This window comes from Heloderma suspectum, chromosome 6 (genome assembly GCF_057233095.1).
Source record: "Heloderma suspectum isolate Gila_16-S chromosome 6, 16-S_ref, whole genome shotgun sequence".
NCBI classification, from domain to species: domain Eukaryota; kingdom Metazoa; phylum Chordata; class Lepidosauria; order Squamata; family Helodermatidae; genus Heloderma; species Heloderma suspectum.
This window is the reverse complement of record NC_139463.1, coordinates 36,272,289-36,295,857: the sequence shown is the minus strand read 5'-3', so window position 1 is coordinate 36,295,857 and position 23,569 is coordinate 36,272,289. Positions and strand designations below refer to the sequence as shown.

Sequence of the window (23,569 nt, the reverse complement as noted above, 5' to 3'; positions counted from 1 at the left end):
GGCGTGTTCATCGATACTTTCACAATATAGCCTGTAATTTCAGTTCTATTTCGGGAGAGACAAAAATACGATGTTTTTGGGCAGGGACCCAAAATCAAATAACGGACGAGTAAAGCCACTGGCGGATGGATATATATATATATATATATATATATAAATTATATATATATAAATATATATACGGGTTTGCCTAGTCTCGCCCGGTACAGACGCTCGCTCCGCAACGGCCACTGCTTTGATTCGGTCGAGGCCGTTCCCCGCGGTAAAATTCAGCACCTTCCCAGCCCCGCTAACGGATCGGTCCCGCTGCAGCTGCTCATGCAGAAACAGCCCGGCTGATGCAAGGCGAGGCTTCTCTTCCCCAGGCATCAGCAGAGCCGGAAAGATCGAGCCCCTCCTCCGCTCTCCCGTCTGGCTCTCGAGAAGAAGGCGCGGACAGGCGCTTGGCAGCGAACACGCCGCGGCTCTCCCCGACGTCAGGATGCGACCCAGGCCCATGCGGGACGGTACCCAGCCGCGCCGCACTAGCACGCCATTGCGCAGCCAGATACCGGCTGAAAAGGAGGAAACCGGCATCACTTGCAAGAAGAAGAAGAAGAAAAAAAAAAAAGGACCCTGCAACAGAAAGATCCGGAAGCGGCCGCGCCAAGATAAAAGGAAGGCCCGCCGCCCCATCCCCAACTGGTGCTGCAGCCTCCCGCCGCATCCGAGGCGGCGGCGGCGCGGCGGCGGCGTCGCCCGCGCGCCGCGACGTTGCTCGTTCGCTCTGCCTTCCCGCTCACGGCGGGCGCCGAAGGCTGCAGCCCCGCGCTCAGCGGCTCCTTCATTGCGCCACTTTACATGCTACCGCTCCGCTCGCTCCCCATTGCACGGCAGCCGGCCTTCATTTGCATACCACGGGCGGCCGCAGCCAATCGGGGCCCGGGGCAGGCCGGCCCGCCCGCCGTGGGAGGGCAAGGGCGTGGCGGGCCGCGCAGGCGCAGCGGGGCCTTCCTTGTGCTCGGGCTGCGGTCGCGGTGGCGAGGGCTCCCCTCCCCGTCGCCTCCGCCTCTCCTTGCCTTGAGGCGGGGCTGCGTTTGGAGCAGAGGGAAGCGAAGGCGGCGCGCGGGGATCGCCGTCCTTCTCTCGTTGCTGCGGGTCGGGTTTTCTGTTTTTTTTTGGGAGGGGGTGCAGACAGCAGGGCGAAGCTTCTCCGTTGCGCGGTCTGTGTTCCGCCCGGCAAACGCGAAACGGCGGCCGCAGCAGCGGAGCCCCGCGCAAAAACGCTGCGGCATTCCCGCCTCCCTTTTTCCGGAGCAAACCCCGCAACGCGCGCGTTTGCGATTTTTTTTTTCTTTCTCTTTTTCCTTTGCAAAGAACCGAGCCCTCCGCGAAGCGGGGTGGTGGCTGTCGCCCTCTCCGTGCGCGCGGGAGCCCGCTTCGGCCGAGAACGAGCGAGCGAGATGTCTTATCAAGGGAAGAAGAACATTCCTCGCATCACGGTGAGTTGCGAGCTGTGCCGATGGCCGCAGCGCTGCCCTGGCGGTGGCGGGATTGGGAAGAGGGCGGCGGTGTGGATCAAGCCCTTTGTGTGTGTGTGTGTGTGTGTGTGTGTAGGGTGGGGAAAAAAGAGCGAGAAGCGTGCTGGCTTTTGCAGTCAAAGGGGAACAAGCGCGCCAAAGCTGCTTTGGATGCAGCTGCGGATTAAAATTTTATTTATATATATATATATATATAACAATGAACGTGGTCGGGGGGGGCGGGGGCGGGAAAGGTACCGGGGCTGGTGCAGGAACAATGGTTGCCTTGGAAGTTGCATAGCGGATGCAGATCTGTCTCTTTCTTTTTCTCTTGCTGCTTGCTTTCTTTCTTTCTTTCTTTCTTTCTTTCTTTCTTTCTTTCTTTCTTTTTCTCTTGCTGCCCAAAGATGCCTGACCTTGCTAGCCCGGCTCTTCGCAAACGGCTGGCAGATTTCATAATACGCCCGGAATCATAGGGACTAGTGAGAGAGACGAGGATGGAGCGAGAGAGTTGTCCCATGACTGCACCCACGGTCAGGCTAGGCTGTTTCATAACCCTGGCTGAGTGCTGCTGTTGGGGCTTCCTTGAGGATCTGTTTGTTCTTTCTGCCTTCCTTTAAAACACACACACGCACGCACACACACACACACACAAACACACACAGCTGCAGCAACAACCGGCTTCTGAGTTTGCAAAGCCATCCTGCGGTGTGGAGAAAGGGAGACATGGAATAGATCTGTGATGAAAAAGGGTGGCCACTGGTGGCGGATGTGGATCCGGTAATGGTTGTGAGATAATTTGTGTAATTCTAATTATATAATCAGGGTTTTGAAAGACAGTGGACGTAAAGGCAATCCTGCTTGGGGGGGGGGGGCGCCTTGGTAGCCTTGCCCCTTCCCTCCCATGTTGGGTGTGGGTGAAAGGAAAGGCGTGGGGGAATGGTGGATATGGCTGATTTCTTAGATTTCTCTTGTCTCTCTCCCCCACCCCCTTCTCCTGCTGTTAGCTCTCCCCCCACCCTTTTTATTTATACAATGGAAGTGGGGCTTGAAGAACAAGGCTGGCTTTTTTTTCCAGCAGGAGGTAATGGCGCTCACTCTGGCAAGATGGGCAGATGGGGGCTGGCTGGCTCAGTTCATCTTTGTACTCCTTCCCCTGCAAGAAAACAGTGTTGATGAGATGGGGGGGGGGAAGAGACATGGTTCTTTATTGGTACAGGAGGCCCCCTCTCCCTGCTGCACATTTCCAACCCTCCCTTCCCCCCCCCCCACTAATTTTTCCATCTCTTTTAGGATGATATAGGATATAATTCTGTTCTGGAAGGATCCCCCCTTGCCATTTAGAATATCCCGCCTTCATTTCTGCTGGGAATCCTAAGGGAGAAGAAAGAGAACAGTTATATAAAAGTCAGATGCTCATTAATAAGGGACCTGATTGTCTTGCGAGCATCACCAGACACATAGAGAGCAGTTGCATATGATCATAAGAGATGCAGCTCATTATATTATGATTGTCCTTAACCAGGGAGAAGCTTAATTCGCTCCCCCCCCCCCCTTAGTTACGTGACAGCTAGAAACATGGGCACATCCTCTCTTGCCAAGACTCTTTCTTAGAGTATTTAAATTGGGGACATGTGGATAGCTTTTTTGAGAAGCATCTTCAACTGCTGGGTTGGACAGCAGTCTTTTTACATAACCTTTATAGATCTTGTCAGTGAATTTGTATTATCTTGCCGAATCTTAACATCCAGAGGCTTAAAAAAGAAGTTAGATCTACAAAAGGTTGAACTATACCTGGTTGACGACAATGCAGGCCTTCAAATGTATGATATATTTGTTTTGTTTCCTTCTTTTTAATCACTGGATACTGACCGTGTAGAAGTGACGATAGTAACGTTCTAAGATAAAGAGGGCAAATGGGTATGATCTAGTTCGTTTCGGTGCATCAGCCTAGAATTACTCTGCAGGGTTAATTGTGTTACAACAATGGAAAAGAACTGAGCACATGATTCAGCACAGAGGCTAATTTTGCCAGAAGCAACGCTTCTGCATCCAACAATTAATAGAAGCGTGGCATTGCAAGGCCTGGATGGGGTTTGAAATGCATTTTGTCTAGTGACCTTCCATCTCTCAACTCCAGAATTCACATTTAATCTGAACTTGCAATGGAGGTGGGGTTGCTTTCATGTTTGGGTTTTTTACGCATTGTTTTCTTTCTGTGTATTTGCCGAGACCTCCCTTTCTTATCCTTTTCCCGTTTCGCTATCCTTCAGTCTACAAAATATAGTTGTGGCATGCCTGGTTTAATCCACCTTACCTAGAGTGATGGGTCAGTTTTTTGTTGCGAGCCGTTGGCTGAAGACTCAGCTCCTCAAAACGGGACAAGTTTTAGAAAACCCAACACCCTTAAGAGCCTAGCTCACCTAATCCAGATTAATGGTGTTCATATGTCATGCTTCAGAGGTGCCACATAGAACTATGCTTAGAGATGCTCATAGAACAACCTTTACCTGAAATATACTTGCTTGGCTTATCTTGGAGAAGAGAATGCTGAGAGGGGACTTGGCAATGCTTTTCAAATACATGAAGGCTTGTCATATAGAAGAGGGCAAAGTCCAATTCTTTGCTGCTCCAGAGGGTAGGACTAGATCTAATGCGTTTAAGTTACAGGAGTGTAAATTTCAGATGAACATTAGGAGAAACTTTTTAATGGTAACATCAGTTTGACAATGGAAGCAGTTGGTAAAGGCGGAGGTGCTCCCTCATTGGAAGCCTTCAAGTAAAGGTTGGACAGCGATCTATTGGGGATACTCTAGCTCTGAGTTTCCTGTATTAAGCACAGGGTTGGACTGGATTGTCTACACGCCTCCCTTCCAAGTCTGTGATTCCAAATCAGTGTTACTGTGTTCAAGGCGAACTGCTTTTGCTCAAGTGCACTTTAGGACCAAAGCCTTAGAAAACCAAGTCTGGATGGTGATGGCCAATCTTCTTGTCAAAGGAGGTGGAAATCAAGTCCAAAATATGAGAGAGTACCATGAATATGGAGAAGGGGACGGCAGAGGATGAGATGGCTAGATAGCATCACCGTTGCAATGAATATGAACTTGAGCACGCTCCGGGAGAGAGCGCAGGACAGGAAGGCCTGGTGTGCTATGGTCCATGGGATCACGAAGAGTTGGACACGACTGAATGACTGAACAAAACAACCATGAATATGCAGACCTCCTTTGCCTTGGGAAGGGGGTTGTTGCTGGTCTTCTGAGGGAACAAGTCACAGCACAGAACTGAAGAAGGATGCAAGCATGCTGAATCCAGAGATCCCTCCTGGTCGTGTCCAGGGGCCACAAACCCCCACTTTCTGGGCCTCTTCATACATGTGTTCCAGAGAGTGACCATCCATGTTCTGTAGGCGAAGATAAGGAAACCCACATTTCCATGTCCTCAAAGATAAGGAAACCCACCAAAACGCCTGTTACATTCTGGGCCAGGGAGAGAGACGGTGGAACCCTCGGTAGCACGCTGTGACGAGTTTGCACGGCACTTTGAAGATAAAGTCGCTCAGATTCGTCATGAATTGGACACCACCATTAATGCAGTTCCGTTGGTAGAAGCGTTCAGAGAACCATCTGGTCCAGTTTTATTGGATGAGTTTCAGTTACTGAGGCCTGAGGATACGGACAAGGTGCTTGGCCAAGTCCGATCGACCACTTGTGTGCTTGACCCTTGCCTTTCATGGCTTATTACATCAAACAAGGAGGGGATGTCTGGCTGGGTCCAGGAGGTTGTAAATTCCTGCTTGAGAGAGGGAGTGGTGCCTGCCGCTTTAAAAGAGGCGGTAATTAGACCACTCCTGAAAAAGCCTAACCTGGACCCAGAGAATGTTAACAATTATAGGCCAGTGGCCAACATCCTCTTCCTGGGCAAGGTGCTTGAGCAGGTGGTTGTAGGACAGCTCCAGGCACTGTTGAATGAAACGGATTATCTAGATCCATTTCAATCGGGCTTCAGGCCTGGTTTTGGAACGGAAACTGCCTTGGTCGCCCTGTGGGATGACCTCTGCCGGGAGAGGGACAGGGGGAGTGCGACCCTGTTGATTCTCTTGGACCTCTCAGCAGCTTTCGATACCATCGACCATGGTATCCTTCTGGATAGGTTGTCTGGGTTGGGAGTTGGAGGCACTGCACTACAGTGGTTCCGCTCCTACTTGGATGGCTGATTCCAGAAGGTGGTGCTGGGGGATTATTGCTCTGTGCCATGGCAATTGTGCCATGGGGTTCCACAGGGCTCTATTTTATCCCCCATGCTGTTTAACATCTACATGATACCGCTGGGGGAGGTTATCCGGAGGTGTGGGCTGAGGTGCCATCAATATGCGGATGACACCCAGCTCTACCTCTCTTTCTCATCAAAACCAGGTGAGGCAGTGGCTATTCTGAATCAGTGCCTGGGCACGGTAATGGACTGGATGAGGGCCAATAAACTGAAACTCAATCCAGACAAGACAGAGGTATTGTTAGTGGGTGGTTCGTCTGCCCAGTTAGGTGATATTCAACCTGTTCTGGAGGGGGTTGCACTCCCCTAAAGGATCAGGTTCATAGTTTGGGGGTGCTCTTGGATCCAGAACTGTCACTTGAGGCACAGGTGAACTCAGTGGCACGGAGCACTTTCTATCACCTTAGGCTGGTATACCAACTACGCCCTTACCTGGACAGAGATAGCCTAGCTACAGTTATCCATGCTCTGATAACTTCTCGTCTGGATTACTGCAATGCGTTATACGTGGGGCTGCCTTTGAAAACGGTCCGGAAACTTCAGCTGGTCCAAAATAGGGCAGCAAGATTGTTAACAGGGACTGTCCTGCGAGCTCATATTACGCCAGTACTTTTCCAGCTGCACTGGCTGCCAGTCCATTTCCGGGCCCGATTCAAAGTGCTGGTGTTAACATTCAAAGCCCTTAATGGCTTGGGGCCAGGTTACCTGAAGGATCGCCTCCTCCCATATGTGCATGCCCGGACCTTAAGATCATCGTCAGCGGCCCTTCTCCGTGAGCCCCTGCCAAAGGAAGTGAGGCGGGTGGCTACTAGGAGGAGGGCTTTTTCTGCTGTGGCACCCCGGCTGTGGAATGAGCTCCCTAGTGAGGTTCGCCTGGCACCTACACTGTATTCCTTTCAGCGCCAGGTGAAGACCTTTTTATTTCCAGGCATTTTAGCATTTTAGCTTTCTAAATTTTTATCTTTGCTGTTTTAAATCTGTATTTTAAACTCCTGCACTGCTGCTAGGTTTTCTTGTGGTTGCGTTGTTATATTGTGGCTTTAATGTTCTCTATATTTTAAATTGTTTTATTGTGTGCCGTTTGGTTTTAATTTTTGTGAACCGCCCAGAGAGCTTCGGCTATTGGGCCGTATAGAAATGAAATGAAATAAAAAAATAAAACCCCTGTCCTAAAAACATACGTGTTTGGGAATTCCATTTTGAGGCTAGGGCAGGGATCCACAAATGTACTCACTGGCAAGTACGTCTTTTATTCTGCAGAAACAAGCTCAGTGCAAGAACTCCGCTTTCTGGGAAAACTGGGATCTCTCCAACATTATGTTAGCCTTGGAGACACTCATAGGAACACAGGAAGCTGCCTTATACCGAGTCAGACCTTTGGTCCATCTAGCCCAGTATTGTTGCCGCTGACTGGGAGCGGCTCTCCAGGGTTTCAGGCAGGTTTCTTTCCTAGGGATCAAACCTGGAGTCTTCTGCATTCAAAGCATGTGCTCTATCACCCTGAGCTGTGGCCCCTCCCTCATAGTAAGGTGTCTCACAGCTTTCTGAATGTATTTACAAAATTCAGCCTGATACCAGGGACAAGGCCCAGCGCCCTCCCATCAGGGCAGGGTCATTTTTGAGCATGTATTTTATCTGGCTACCAAGGCTGGCCAAACTTTGTGAACTGTTGGGGCGGGAAGATTGTTGGGATCTTGATTAGAGGCCATCTCTTCTATTTTGGGTTCCAGAGCATTTTATCACCTGCCCACTGTGAGGGTAACCCGCTCATCTATGAGCAGCTCCTGCATGGCCGGAGCAACATTTAAAGGACCCAACTGGATGGGCAGTGGCGGATTTTGCAGATCCAGACCTCAGTGTTGCCACAATGCTGAGAGGATGGGGAGGGAGTGTCCATTCCATGGGAAAGGTCCAGGTGATCCCATGTGGCTGGGATACTTAAATGTCACTCCAGCCATGTCTTAGTCATAGACTAATAGCTATCCTGCAGCTATTTATGTATCTTATTTGTACTCTGCCTTTGTACCAAAAAACGGCACTCAAGGTGGCTTACAGAACCAATTAAAATTGATTAAAACAATACATTAAAATACAATAAAAACCTAATGTTTACAGAAAAACATGAAAATATTTTTAAAAAGTGGAGCAATTCACATCCATGAATTGGTATATTGCACATTAGTATATTACTTTATATTGGGGGGCCATTATTGGCCACACTAGAGGAAATTGACTAGATTTCCTTCTCCTTTTGTCCTGGTGGAAGGATTACTTTTGAGCAGGCTTCCCCACCCTGAACCTCTACAGTGGCTGTGCTGGAATGATGGGAGTTTCATTCCAACACATAAGGGGAAGGTTGCGGAATCCTCTTTTCAGTCAACAATTTCTGTGATGTCCTTATTGTGTACAGGTAGCAGAATCTGTAGAAAAACACACCAATACTGAAAAATGTATGGCTTACTTGTTGATGTGCCTTAAAACCTACCTTGTCTAGCTACCTACATGGTAGAGAGACCACTGGAATGATCTCTTTTACTTCGGCCTTGTAAATAAGCCTGCAAAAACTACTAGCCTGCAATAAGGTGTTTTTTTGTTTGTTTGCTTTTTTACTGACTTGCCAAGTGGCTCATATCTTCTGTTCTGGCTGCATAGGAGGGGAACTCCTCTCCTCTGTGGCTAGTATGGAAATGTGGGTGATTAGTCTCTTAGGAGGCTAGTAAAAAGCAAAACAAAACTCTGCCTTCTACTAAGTGGGCTGGTAGAGAAGGGATGGTGTGTGCTGAAGAGTAGGGCAGGAAGTGCCTACATAAATTAACAATGTAGGTGCCTCAGCTGAAAAGGCCCTGACCCTTAGACACACCCATGGCCCTTCAGTTGGTTTGAGAAGCCAAAGTAGGACCTCTGATATTGATGGGGCTGCACAGGACAGAATGGGAAAAGGTGGTTCTGAAGGTACCCAGGTCTCAAGCTTTTTAGGGTTTTACAGGTGAGAGAGCCTGAACCTTGCACTGGGCCTGGAAACTGTTTGTGGCCAATGGAGATTGAATAGGACCAAAGTAATATGCTCTAGCCAGCCCCAGACAATAGTCTGGCAGTATGGCATTTTGTCAGCCCTATAATAATCCAGACTGTATGTTAATATGACATGAATCGATTTCTACAGGGGTAGCTGTATTATACTCCATTGCAGGAAAACCAACGAAGTATCTTGTGGTCCCTTAAAGACCAACACACTTATTATGACATAAGCGTTCATGGAAGTGCATTCCAGTCCATGAAAATGTATGCCATAGTAACAGTTTTATTTATTTATTTATTAGATTTATTAGCGGCCCATTTGGCCGGCTACGCGGCCACTCTAGGCAGCGTACAATACCAATAACAACACAAAATGTTGTTAATCTTTATATTAATCTTTAAAGTGCCACACGACTCTTTGTTATTTTGACCACAGGAATTACCTTGGTCATTGAATGTTGCTACATCGTTGTTGTTTTAAAATGTTGTTGTTGATAATAATAATTAAATTGTCACACATAGAAAACTAGCATGTCAAGGAAATGGGTAGGCCTTGAATCTTTCCCCTTGACATGCTAGTTTTCCATGTACATTATTATTGTTTGTTAGTGAGGAGTGTGCAGTCACGCCATGCAGTCTGAAACAATACGGCCCACGTCCTTCAGTGAGAACTAGGGCCTAGAGGGAGCAGAGAAGGAGGCTCTGTCCAAATTTGCCCCTCTTGTACCTCAGGCAAACAAGACGGCAAAGAGGAGGGAAAATAAATAAGAGAAGAACTGTGACAGGCATTGCCGTCTCCAGATTTCTGAGGGCCTTTGCCCAAGGCCCCCTGACCAGGCTACCATTTCCTTGCTTGCCAGGCAGAGAACAAGTAGCCCACTGCCCATACAGTGACGGTGGTGAGAAGGTGGAGAAGTAGCTACTGTCGTCATCACTCCACTTTCTCACCACCATTGCTGTATGGGCCAGAGCAAGAGGCAGGTGAACTATGATGAAGAGGAGGAGCAACTCCAGGGGGCTCTTGTCAGTGGGCCCCTGCTGCGGGGTGGGCCCTCTGCAGGTGCTCGGTCATGCCTATCCTTGACCCTGGTCCTGTTGACAGTGCATCTGCTGCTCCGTTACATGTGGGTGGGTGGAGAGCCAAAGAGGCCCGTGCTTGTATTGTCAAGGCAGCTGCTGAGATGTGCAACAAAGGACTCATCAGCCTCTGATGCCTGTGTTGCTGTTGATGGAGGCTGTGGGGTTACAGTTGTTCAGTGAGTGGAGCCAATAGGTGTGCGGAGATGGAACTCCCCCACCCATTCAGGTAATGTGATGTGCTCACTGGCTATGTCCCTTAGGCAGCCAAGTCTACAGTGTTAGTGAGAAAAGCCCAGCATGTATATGGCTATATTTATTTATATCCCATCCTTCCTTGGAAGGAGCCCAGGGCTGCTTACGGCCCTTATAAAAATAATACAACACGTGAATGCCGGTAAAACCAAAACTTTAACATTATAAACACACAATGAAATACAGTGAAACCATCACTACAACACCAGAAAACAGATAAAACCCTGCTTACACCCGGAAAGTCTGTACAAATAAGTACATCTTTAACTGGCGCCTGGATCACAACAGCATGGGGGAATAGGCAAATTTCTACTGGAAGGGAGTTCCAAAGTTTGGGTGCCCCCATTGAGAAGGCTCTGTCTTGTGTGGTAGACCCACAAGTGACATTCCTTAAGGGTAGCACAAGCAAAGCCTTCCAGGCCAATCTTAAATCCTGGATTGGTTGGTACTGGGGAAAGTGGTCCTTCATTTCTGTATAGCACCAGTCCTTGTGATCAGCGACTCTTGTCCTATCAGGGTTCCTGATGGTGAGGAAGTGTCCTTTGTGTGCACAGCCATTCCTCAGTAATACCAGTGACTCATGGCCGGTGTGTCCCCCCCCCCAATCCACGTATGTGATGTCTGTGTGGAGCAGGGAACCTAATACTGATCCTTTAGCAACTGCTCAACTCAAAACGAATTACTAAAACCAAGGCCAATCATCCTCCAAGTTTGGAATTGGGATAAAGGAGTTTCAGGTAAGAGGAGGTATTTTTGGCCAGGTTTGAGCTCTGGAGCCTCTTGCTTTAGGAGTGAGCCCAAGGGTGTTTTGGGGTAGTGAGCCTTTAGTTAGGGGCAAGCCCTTGCCCTAAGTTCATCATCCCAGATTCTGCTCACTGGCTCACCATTAAGCTCAGTTAGGTGGGCAGATATTAGACACGGTGCCTTTTGGGTGGTGGCCCCTAGTTTCAGGAACTTGCAAGGTTTTGGGGAGTGCTGGTTATTGGATGTAGTCATTGTTTTGTTTGGGCTAGGCATGTTTTAATTGTAGTTATTGCTCTCTGGCTTTTGATATTTCATTGTGTGTAGTTTATTTAGTTATTTATTACATTTCTATACCTCTGAATAGCCGAAGCTCTAGATTGCATTTTATATTGTATTACTTTATTGGAATCGCAATTTTGTTACATGTTTATCAGAGGTCTAGAGAGGACACTGCCCTGTAAGGCAACCTCACAATCCAATCAATCAATCAGTCAATCAATCAATATTTTAAATGTGCTGCAGTTGTGAGTTTTGAACAGGTTTAATAAGCTAACACCTCAGTGATACTCATGTTGGAAGGTACAGTTCTTCCCTTTCTGATTCTAAAGGGATGTTGTTTGTTTCCCATATATAAGCATACATTGCTGCCTTAGCCCATCTTCTTTTTATCTGTATCCCGCTTTTCCAGAAAATTGTGCCCAAAGTAGCTCACAACACAATAAATAAACAACAAGAAATATAATTTACAAGTTATCAAACAGCAATAAATAGAACAATATTAAAAAAAGCAGTATAAACAATTGCAAATAACCCCAATGTTGCCAGATAAATGCATAGTAGAAACGTACGTACGTATGTACGTACGTATATATATATATATATATATAATATCCAATAAAACAGTAGAACTAAACTAATCCAACAACTGAGTACCAAACAGGAGAGAGAATAAAGCACAATACAAAAATATTAACAAATATAAATAAATCTTCTCCACAATTAGCCTGCGAACACAGGCTGGCAGTTACACTTCTCACTCGTGGCCTCCCAGCTCTCACCTGCATCTCCTCTCATAGTTCCTTCCCTATCTCACCTGGGGAGGTAGAAATTGCCAGTGTCAATCCTTCTCGCCTAGGATTCTCCATACCAGCCTTTCCCAAACTGGTGCTCTCCAGATGTTTGGACTACAACTCCCAGCATTCCTGTCACACGAATGCACAGCACGAGGGTGCTGTTGCACTCGTGTCCTGCTTGTGGGTTCCTGGTCGACAGCTGGTTGGCCACTGTGAACAGAATGCCAGACCCTTGGTCTGATCCAGCAGGGCTCTTCTTATGTTCTTAGGTTCTTATGTCCATTGGCCACTCTGGCTGGGGATATGGAACTTGAAGTCCAAAGTTGCTGGAGTGCACCCGGTGACTGCATCTCCACAGCATCAGGCAGATTCCAGGCATCAAACCTCATACCTTGTGCATGCAGGGCATGTATTCTCCATTCTGATCTATGACCACTCCCCTTCCCTCTCTTTGTTTCATGCCTGGCTGTTCTCATTTTATAGCAGAGTTGTATGTCTTTGAAAATGTTTGCAGCATCCATATACGCTCCTTTCTTCCACTTTTTTTTAAGGTATTGAAAACGTTTATATACCAACCTGTATGCAATAGATTCCAGGGAGGCAAATGTATGAATAAAATATGCAATGCAACCACAAAATTAATGATAAAAGAGGCGGCAACCAAAAACGTAACTTATCGCCTACTGTAGAAGGGCTGATTTCAGGCTTGTGGGATTTACTTAATAATAATAATAATAATAATAATAATAATAATAATAATAATAATAGAACCTTCTGCTCTGCCAGCTGGAACAAGGAACAAAATAGTGGCTGGGGTGGGGCTGGAGCCAGGTATAAAGTGGTGCTTGCTGGTAGAGCCATTTACTTTCTGCACCCCACGAGCCATACATTGGGATGACCTGCATACAAAAATACAGGTCTACATCCGAGATACTATATCCGAGTTAGAATCAGGGATTCTAATACAAAACTCTTAAAACTGGCCAGCAGAGCTGCAAAAAGACTTGCTCAAAGTCAATCAGCTTATGCTCCTATTTTGCAGATGAGGAACACTGAGGCTGGGAAAGATGTGGTTCACTTAAGCTAACAGATATATCTATATATCTATCTTGCTATGACTGAATTGTTGGGGAGCTGGAAATCCTCATTGATCGACAGCAGATCATCCAGAGGTCTACAGCAGATCCCAGTTGACTTTCTACCTGCCCCTAGCTTACAGTGGACAGCGGGAGTGGGCCAACCTCAGGCTTGCGGGGTCTCCCCCCTTTAAAAAACAACAACAGGAATCTTTAGATCCACCAATCAGAGCCTGGCGCAAAAGGCATACACTTAGAATGAAAGAATCCTGAGCCCAGAAATTTGTTTGGAGTAGCAGAACTGAATGGAGCTCACAGTCACTCCACATAAAAAATCCTCACCTGGTTAGTCCAAGCTTTCATCATTTCAGCAGCATAATTTAGGGCAGCTGTGTCTTTTTGTTGTTTGCTGTTATTAAACAATTGGGAGTCAGGGATCTTTGCCAAACTACTTCATATTGCCCAGAAATCTACCACTAGATCCAGATCTACTTTCTGCACACCCTTGGTGTACAGTGTGAAAAGGAAACATGTTTTCTTTATGATGTTCCAAGGTGGAGTTTGCTAGCTGTACTACTACTGCGATTTTAATGTTTCAGTTTCTACCACCATAACATTTTCATTGGCGTAAAATGCAATTGCTTAGGTTTTCTACCTTTTTTCCCCTCTTCTCCAGCTTAACTAGAGACTGTGTGTGGATTTGTTTTCATTGCAATATACAGTAGCTGCATTAGAAGGGAGGGCATATCTACTCAATTGAACCCTTTCTAGAACGGAGCTGAAAGGCTTGTTTGTATTGCAAGTCCCATGGCAACAGACTTTTGGTCAGTTTTGTTGATTGCAGTTGACTTGAAATAAGCCAAGTGATGACTTTATCCTCTGTGGATGTCTTTAGGAATCTAAGCTTACATCTAAACTGAAATAAAGTTTTATGGGAAATGGTTAATTTGCCTCCTGTAAAATGGTCGCTTTGCAGTAGCTGAATCTTCGAAAAGGTTTTATTTTAATTGTTTTTGGGTGTAGCTTAATAAAATAGGTGAACAAGCCCTGTAAATGTAACCTCTTTTTTTTCTTTTACTGGAGCACATGCATTTACTGTTTACTGAGGGTTAGATTGATGAAAGGTATCTGTCTGTAGTTCTGAAGAGTCATTTTATCTTTCCAGTTGAAAGTACAATAGTTGACTTGTTTATATGGAACACCCTCTGAATAATTCAAATATAGATTCCCATGCCTCTGCTTTTTAATCTGGCACTGCATACATACTGTCAACCAGTAATTGTTTGATGTCTCTTTGTTTCAGAGTGATCGCCTTTTGATCAAGGGTGGTAAAATAGTTAACGATGACCAGTCTTTCTATGCAGACATTTACATGGAAGATGGGTTGATAAAGTAAGTAACCAGCAATTTTGTTTTTGCATTGGGATCGTACATTGGAAATGTTAAATCTCATAAAATAAACTGCGGTGGGTAACTTAGCCACATGGCAAAGTTTAGGGCAGGGCTGGGTGGCTCTCCAGATGTTATTGGACTGCAACTCCCATCAGCCCTAGCCTAGGAGTGATGAGAGTTACAGTCCAACAACATCTGGGGGGGGGTTACACATTCCCCATCTCTGGTTTAGGGGAAATGGATAACTGCTGTTTAGTATTGTAAGTGATAGAAGATTAGCAACATAGGAACACGTGTGATAGCGCTCTTCAAGTACTTGAAAGGTTGTCCCAGAGGGGAAGGCCAGGATCTCTTCTCGATCATCCCAGAATGCAGGACACGGAATAATGGGCTCAAGTTACAGGAAGCCAGATTCCGGCTGAACATCAGGAAAAACCTCCTGACTGTTAGAGCAATACGACAATGGAACCAATTACCTAGGGCTGTCCCACACTGGAGGCATTCAAGATGAAGCTGGACAGCCATCTGTCAGGGATGCTTTGACTTGGATTCCTACATTGAGCAGGGGGTTGGACTCAGTGGTCTTATAGGCCCCTTCTAACCCTACTATTCTATGATTCTATGACATAGGAAGATGCCTTATACTGAGTCATACCATTGGTCCATCTAGCCCAGTATTGTCGACACTGACTGGCAGTGGCTCTTGAGGGTCTGAGGCAGGATTCTTTCCTTGCCCTACTTGGAGAAGCCGGGGATCAAACCTGGGACTTTCATGTGCTCTAACGCACTGAGCCCCTCCCTTAAAAAGATTATTTTTTAAAGTGTTCTAAGGCTGTGCATGCTTACATGGGAGTAAGTCCCGTTGAATTCAGTGGAATCTGCTGCAGAATAAACATGCTTAGGATTGTGCGCTACGCATTGTCAGGGTGGACACTGAGCCCATAGAATCCCAGAGTAGTTCTGATTCTGAGGAAGAGGAGTCGCTCCTGGAAGAGGAGCACGCTCCTCTTTCCCAGGGCCAACAGCTGACGGAGATTCCTCCCACCAGCATTCCTAGCTTAGATAGCAGTCCTGGGAGTGACATAGCGCGGGAAGCAGACTTGATGGACGCGCGACGCCGACGCAGAGAGCGGCGCCAAATGGAGGGCGCAGAAAGGAGGCGTAGTGCCCGGTTGGCGCGCAAACGATGGCTGCGCCCAGAGGATTCAAGGGAAAAGGGGAGGGACTCTCCCTAGTCCTTAAGTTCAGGGGTCTGCCAGTAATTCCCTTTCAAACGAGGACCAACTGTTCCAACGTAGGGCATAGGTACTCTGCTGCTCATATCTAGTTGCTAACAGTAGAGTTGTGAAGTTGTAAAAGGGGAATAAAGCTTTGAAAAGAATCCCTTTGTCTGTGTCTGGACTTGGCTACTGGATTAGACTGAGAGAGGCCTCCAAGGAGCCCTTGACACGCATGTAAATATGGACGTGTTATCAAATGTTATCAAATCTATATCTTTTAAATTGTTTTATTGTGTGACGTTTGGTTTTAATTTTTGTGAACCGCCCAGAGAGCTTCGGCTATTGGGCGGTACAGAAATGAAATGGAATGAATGAATGAATGAATGAATGTTTGGCTATGCAATTGGGTTGTTAAGAAGGACTTGGTAACACAAACTCTCTCTCCCATGCTTTGCGAATAATGGTTGCAACTGTCCCAGCACACCAGCAGTACTGAATCTCCTTTCAGACCAAGGGCCAAATTCCATTTTGAAGAAGCTCTCGTGGGCTGCATTCCAGTGATGGGTGGGGCAGGAATGTACAAGGGGCGGAGCCAAAAATACCAGCATATTTTAGCTTAAAGCTCTCACTGCCAGTAACTAAGCCTTAGGAGAATGTGGCCCCTGAAAGCTTCTCCAAAATGGAATTTGGCTGCCAGGCTAAATGACCCTGTTGTAAGCTATCCCAACCCAAGCGATGAATGGGCAACTCAACTTGTGACCCAGCTTGGCATGCAGGAAACTCGGTTATTTTTACTGCATTTTCAGGTCTACACTGATAATCCAGCAGCAAGAGCTCTGGGAAAGCCAGAGCAGTAAACTCCAGTTCAGATCAGTACCTCCTTCATGGTCAAATGCATCCCTTAAGAATTCCAGCCATGAAAGTGTCCAGGCTAAAAATTGGACATGGGATCCATTCTCATAGGAACATAGGAAGCTGCCTTATACCAGGCAGTCTGTCTGACCCAATATTTGACTCTGACTGGTAGCTGGTCTCCAGGGTCTTGGGTCGAGACAATCACTTGTTACCAAATCATTTTTTTCATTAGAGATGCCAGGGATTTGCTGTTGTGCTGTGGCATGGTCTTTGCCCCATGAGTGATTATGTGTCTATGTGTTTCCCTCACTGTTAGATGTGTGTGTTTGAGTGTCCTATTATTTTTTTAATGCTCTCCAACGTTTTCTGCAAACTTAGCCATATTATCTGCACCAGCTATGCCTAGCTTAATTTCTAGGTGAAGAAATTTATTTCAACGTTTCCTCACTTTCTTCACTTTTATTGAACCTCTCTCTCCCCCCCCCCCCGAGAAAAAAAAATCTGTCTTCTTTTGGAGACCTTGGGGACTAGGGATCGCACATACCTCCTGACATAATAATAACTTAATCCAGACTTCCTTGGAATACAAATTACTTTGGGGAGGAGAAAGAATGGAGGATGGTTATACATGGATTGTTGACTGTCTGGGCTACATGTTCAACACATCTGTTCTTTAACTCAATATTCAAAGTTGGAGGAGTCTCTGACAGAGACAGATTATAATTGATTATAATGTGCCATATGCAACTTCATTTGAAAACAACAACAAAGCCCTTAAAACACGAGCGCTTTCTTCACAGCAGAAATTTGGTAGCAACCACATGTGCAGATTTAATGTGCTTCTTGGATGAATGGTCTCATAGAATGCACAAAATCTAACCTCAGGTTTGGAGGCTTTTCCAGAATGGCAGCAAGATCAAAATCTGGGGCAGGGAACTTATTTTCAGCTGGAGAGCTGAATTCTCTCATGGCTGACCTTCCAGGGGCTGCATGCTAAGTCATAGGTGGGTTCAAGGCCCAAAGTGGGCACAGCCAAAGTTAAAGGTAGGTGGGGCCACAGCTGCACCCATAGCCTGTGTATAACTGTCCCAGTTGGTAAACATAGGTCCAGGGTTCAAGTTCCTGTTCAGGCACCAATGTTTATGTAACCCTGCCAACTGGCTAGCACAGGTCACAGATCAGTTCAAATATTTTACCTTGTGTGGCTCTAAAATCATAAAGTTGTTTCAAGGGAGGAAAAATAAGGCAGATCGAATATTCAAAGGGGTATTTTTTTCACAAATTTGTTGAATAAATAAAGACCTTGCAACATGTATTAAGCAACAGTACAGATTCTTCAGTACTCCTCCAGGAGAGTACACTGCACACAAACAAGAAAGGGTGTGGGTGGAATCCATCAGAGGACCCCCCCCACACACACACACACAATGCTTTAGAAATCCTCAGCTCAGTATAAGTCCTCTTCTTCCCCCAAAATGCTGAAAAGGACTCCTCTTGCTGGTACAGCAGCTTGAGCTTGTAAAATGAGGGACAAGTGTGAGTCGGTAAATCCTCAGGCCTTCTCCCTTATGTGGAGTTTCTTCTCCTGTTAGCTGGGCTGGCTGAGGTATTTGTTAAGTCTTTACGGCAGGAGTGGGTAACTTATGGCCCTCCAGAAATGTTGGCCTTCAACGCTTGTCATCCCTCATGGTTGGCTATGCTGGCTATGATTGATGGGAGTTGTAGGCCAACAACTTCTGGAGAGTTACAAGTTGCCCATCCCTGCTTTACAGGGCTCTTTGACGTTTCAAGGGAAGGATATGTGTTGAACATGGGCCTTCTTCAGTAATACCCAATTCTTCTGAAATGTAAATAGCTCACAGCCCAGCACACACAACTTCTTCTTTTGAGGTTATTTGGCCACGGGTGGGTGATGGAGAAGATGGCTGGTGAAGCAGAAGTGTAAAAGAAACAATTTTTTAATGCTAGTTTTAATGCTTCCCCTGGGGATTGTGTAGATGTCTCAAAACAGCTGCTGTTTGTGCGACCACATGGCTAGTCACATTTGCTGGAAAGTTCTAGAAATGTAGAATGCGGGGAGAGTCTCATGGATGTTTAGAGGTACCCTTGGGCGTGTGTTTGACTCCGATCATGCAGTTATGGCATTTGCATCAGACTCTGCCTGAAACGTCTTTTCTCAGACAAATAGGAGAGAACCTGATCGTGCCAGGGGGAGTGAAGACCATTGAGGCTCACGGACGGATGGTGATCCCTGGAGGAATCGACGTCCACACTCGCTTCCAGATGCCTGACCAGGGGATGACCTCTTCCGATGATTTCTTCCAAGGAACGAAAGCAGCTCTGGCTGGAGGCACCACTATGATCAGTAAGATCTCTCTATCAAATCTAAATGTAGTAGGCCAAAAATCAATAGTTGTAATATGGAAGAAGAGCAAAGAGCGAGAGAGCATGCTGCTCCTAGAGCAAATAAGGAAAAGGCTCTGGTTGAAACAAGCTACAAATAATCAGTAAGGGGTCTGGTGGATGGAAATGGTGCATTGACCCAATGTTCCCTTTATAAAGTAAAAAACCTTTAAGAGCAGAAAATGAGACTCTGCCCAAGTTCTTGTGGTAGAGTTGTATCTGGGCTGTGCCAGTTGTGACTGCAGTTGGAGGTTCACGTGATAAAATGTTCCTCCATACCAATAAATAAATACATTCCCTGAACATTCCCCGAACATAGAAAGCTAGCAGTGGAAAAGGTTAGGCAATAACTTTTTTCCCCTCGCTGACCTGCTAGTTTTTTACATGCAGGGATTTATTTATTTTTTCATATGGAGGGACATTCCATCATGTGAGTCCCACATGCAGTCTGAGGTAATATAATACAGGTAATATATTACCTGTATTATTATGCAGGTAATAATTTTGTTGTTGTTCAGTCGTTCAGTCGTGTCACCTGCATAATAATTATGCAGGTATTATTAACCTGCATAATAATATTATGCAGGTTATTTCCCTGCATAACCTGGGAAATTATCCCAGGTTATGCAGTCTGGGATAACCCCCCATTGCTTATCAATGCAGTGTTGAAATGCAGAGGGAGGGCGGTTTCACTTCAGCCCTAGTCTGAATTGAGCCTAATCCCCCCCGCTTACTTTTTTCCAAATTACACAGTGTCCCTCCATTGCCTCTTTCATTCCTTCACCTCAGGGTTGATTAGCTGATTATCATGTTGCTTTTTATGGGCTTCCAGGCAGTTGTGCCTCCAATGTGCGAAATAGTAATCTCAGGAACTGGTACACAGTTGGATTTCTGTAATACAAAAAAAGACTCCTGGAGCGCAGAGGCGAGATGCATAAGTTGATACCCTGCACGTGGTGACTTTTTTTAATGTCTTCCAGGTATGCAGATATGCAAATGACTCTGCATCTACAAAATCTAAGAAAACGTTGGCCTTTGGCTACTGCCAAAACAGCGCAGGATGCCTGTTTCTGTAAGCATTTGGAACTAATTAAGGAAACTGGGCAAGCATATGCAGATTTGCATGATCCCCCCCCCCCGTCCCCCAGCTAATTTTATACTTTCTTCCATCACAATACATAGAATATGGCCCCTTTTTAAAATGAATCTCCACAAATTAATCACTGACATCTTTTTTTCTTTTTTTTAAATCTGGAGTTCAGTAAAGTGTTTGCAGCTCGCATCCATCTGGGTTTTTCTAGATGCAGCTTTTGGAATCTTGTTTTTACTGCAGAAACTTTTCTCCGACTCCCTTGGACGCTTTCAGCTTGGAAGCTCTGAAATTTCCAGCTGGTAATCTCTTCCTTCCTTTCACCATCTTGGAGGGAAATGATCTGTTGACATTCCATGTTTTGAAGTGCGCAACCCCCTCATTATTATCTTTCAGAGCAATTATTGTGGCTTAAAATTACATCTCTCTGTAATCTCTCCCTCTTGGGAGCCAGCTTCTTCTGAACTTGCTGCCTGTTAGCCTAATACCGTCATGAACAGAGACCTGCAATCTCCCTTTCTTATCTTTGGCTTGCTGTAAAATGAACCGAGACGTCAAATTGGACGTCTGGTGAAGGTGAAAAAGCAATCTTCATATGGAAATGAGAGCCAAAGGCTGCACTTCTAAGCACATGCACTAGAGCCGGAGTGCAGATTTTTAAGGGCCCTTAGGCAAGACACCCTCAATGGGCCCCCTGCCTCAGTGAGCCTGCCTTCACCATTGTCACCAGCCGCTATTGCTCCTCTTCCTCTTTCTCATCATGGCTACCACTTGCTTGCCAGGCAGAAAGCCAGTGAGCAAGTAGGCTGTGGCATCTACTGCTCCTGACCGCCACCATTGACTGGGCCAGGGTGAGAGGCAGGTGAACAGCAGGTTGCAATGGTGAAGAGGGGGAGCAAGTCCAGGGTGTGCTTGACAGTGGGCGTGTGGCCCTTGGGACCAGGCCTACCCTTGATGCCGGCCTGGTGCAGGATTTCAGGCTTGGGGGCCACATTTGGCCCTGAACTTTCCCCCCGGCCACCGATTGTTTGATGGTTTTGCAGCATTTGTTCAGTTTTCCCCCCGTTCTAAAAGGTTGAAATGCCTCTCCCAAGGCTTAGTTACTGTCAGTAAGAGCTAGTCAGTAAAAAATTCTCCCACATTATTTTTTGACGGTTCTCCTTCAATTTGATAGAAGAGAAACGGCTTTCGAAAAGAAATTCAAAGGAGAAATTTCAGCGAAATTCTCATGGGTTGGATTTGGGGTTCTTGTGCTTACCTTACTTGTGAGGTGGCTGAGCAGTGCGGATGAGTGTCCTCTCTGTCATTGTACAATAACCTCTGTGGCAGCCTGTCACCTCCTCGGCTTCCCGCACTTCGCTTAAAGCCATCGTGAGGAAGACGTCATGAGGTGATTCCTCCCATGGGGCTTTTTCAGTTCAGGAATGGCAGGTGGCCTGTGGGGCTGCAGAGCAATGGAAAGGTGTGTAATAGAGAGAGAAAACACAGCACCCTCAGCCACCTTGCAGTGATTAGGTGAGCTCAAAAATACCACCAAAATAAATTTAAAATTCTGCTTCAAAGAAGTGGAAGCCTCAACACAGTTGATGCTGTTGCCACCTACAGAAGCTGTGCAGTAAACCAAAAACCCCAAGGAAAGACAAAAACAAAACAGAAGCTGGGCTACAACCCCTGCCAACAGTGAGCCTTATCTGTGAGAAACTGTGGGGGAATTTCTCCTCCCCTGAGAAATTTGGTGAAATTGTCCCCCCAAGTTCTCTGCCGACAAATAGGCCGGAGAATTTTGAGAGGCCATTTGCTCACAGCTCTAGTAAGAACATTAAACTCAAACATAAGATCTTGTAGACCTTTACTGGTGATTTCCCAGTAGTTACTACTCCTCCTTACTCCAGACTGTTCTATATGCAAGATGGTTCTGGGAGTTTTTGCCTCTTGTTATTTTGATTTCCTTTCAGTCAGAGGAGAACAATGTCCCCAAACCTGGTTTCATCAAGAGACCAATAAGTTCTGCCACAAACATAAAATCTGTTTAGACCTTTATCTTCTTCTTTTTTTCCTGTAATTTGGCCCCACGCCCCACTGGAAGGCAGCTTTTCTGCAATGGATTTCAAGCCAAGAACCTTGGCTTGAAAGAGGTTCTGCATAGAGCTGAGCACAAGTGGCCTCTCAAAATTCTCCAGCCTATTTGCGGGCAGAGAAATTGTGGGGACAATTTCACCGAAGTTCTCCTAGGGGAGGAGAAATTCTCCAGCCGTTTCTCACAGGCAGGGCTCACTGTTGGCAGGGGTTGTCGCACAACATTTTTTTTTTCTTAAGGGTTTTTGGTTTACTGCACAGCTTCTGTAGGTGGCAACAGCATCAGCTGTGTTGAGGCTTCCACTTTTCTGAGGCAGAATGTTGGATTTCTTTTGGTGGTATTTTTGAGTGTACCTAATCACTGCGAGGCGGCTGAGGGTGCAGTGTGTGTTTTCTGTCTTTATTACACCTCTTTCCATTGCTCTGCAGCCTCCCCGGCCACCTGCACTTCCTGAACTGAAAAAGCCCCATGGGAGGAATCGCCTCAGGATGTCTTCCTCATGATGGCTTTAATTGAAGTGTGGGAAGCTGAGGGGGCTACAGGCTGCCATAGGTTGCCAGAGATTACTGTACAATGACAGACAGGACACGTATGCACAGTAATCAGCTACCTCACAAGTAAGGTACACACAAGAACCCCAAACCATGAGAATTTCTCTGAAATTTCTCCTTCTTTGAATTCCTTTTTGAAAGCAATTTCTTTTCTATCAAATTGAATGAAAAAGGTAAAAAAAAAAAAAAAAGTGCGATAGAGAATAATCCCCACTGAACGCAGTGGGACTTATGTCTGAGTGAATAATATGTAGGATTGCATCAAATGTGGATTGTAAACATGGATCATAAACAAGTAAAAAGGAAGGAGGCAACAGTATTTTCTTACTCTGCTTTTCCTCCTGAGGAGCCCAAGGTGGTGTAAGTTTTATTTATTTAAGGTTGCTTATGGCCATCTTCAGAATAGGCAGTTTACAAAACTCATCAAACAGCACTAATGCATAACTGCAATCCCAATTAAGCACTGAACTAATAAAAGCCAAACAGCTGGATTATAACCAGCCAAATGCAAGCATTGGAGTCAGTCGCTCAGTGAAACGATTTCCAATGCAGATCCCTGTAAAACAATTAGGAAAAGTCTGCTGGGAATGAATTAATCCTTAGGGCTCTTCTGAAGGACTGCAAAGATGGGGCCTGCCCTGATACACCCCAGCTGATAGTAAGGAGTTACCCGCAGGTGTGGTGCCACCACTGCAAAAGCCCTATCCCTTGTACCTGCCAGTCTAGCTGTTCTCAAAGGTAGGCACACAAGGACAATCCTGGCTGTTGAGCTCAGACAGCGGACAGGTTGGTTAGGGTGAAGGTGGTCCTTCAGATAACATGGACTCAAACCAGCATGTTAAATTGGGGTTGGAAATGCACTGGCAGCCAGTGCACCTGGTGCAGTATAGACAGTGCCTCATGATCTGATTGTTTTGCACCCTCTAGCACTCTGCACTCAGCATTCTGCGCACACTGATGTTTCTGA

At 46.2% G+C, this 23,569-nt stretch overlaps 1 protein-coding gene across 2 annotated transcripts in view; it reads left to right on the top strand.

Annotated features, from left to right (window-relative positions):
* The first annotated feature begins 658 nt into the window (after positions 1-658).
* The window catches only part of DPYSL2 (dihydropyrimidinase like 2), a 90,448-nt gene continuing 67,537 nt past the window's right edge, over positions 659-23,569 (top strand). Inside the window, exons 1-3 of one of the 2 annotated variants that reach the window (XM_084803931.1) lie at positions 659-1,481; positions 14,318-14,406; positions 18,662-18,846. In XM_084803931.1, the coding sequence (XP_084660057.1) occupies positions 1,443-1,481; positions 14,318-14,406; positions 18,662-18,846 (313 nt within the window). In that variant the 5' untranslated portion in view covers positions 659-1,442. The remainder of the gene's footprint in view (positions 1,482-14,317; positions 14,407-18,661; positions 18,847-23,569) is intronic. The other variant, XM_084803932.1, reaches the window with a different exon arrangement.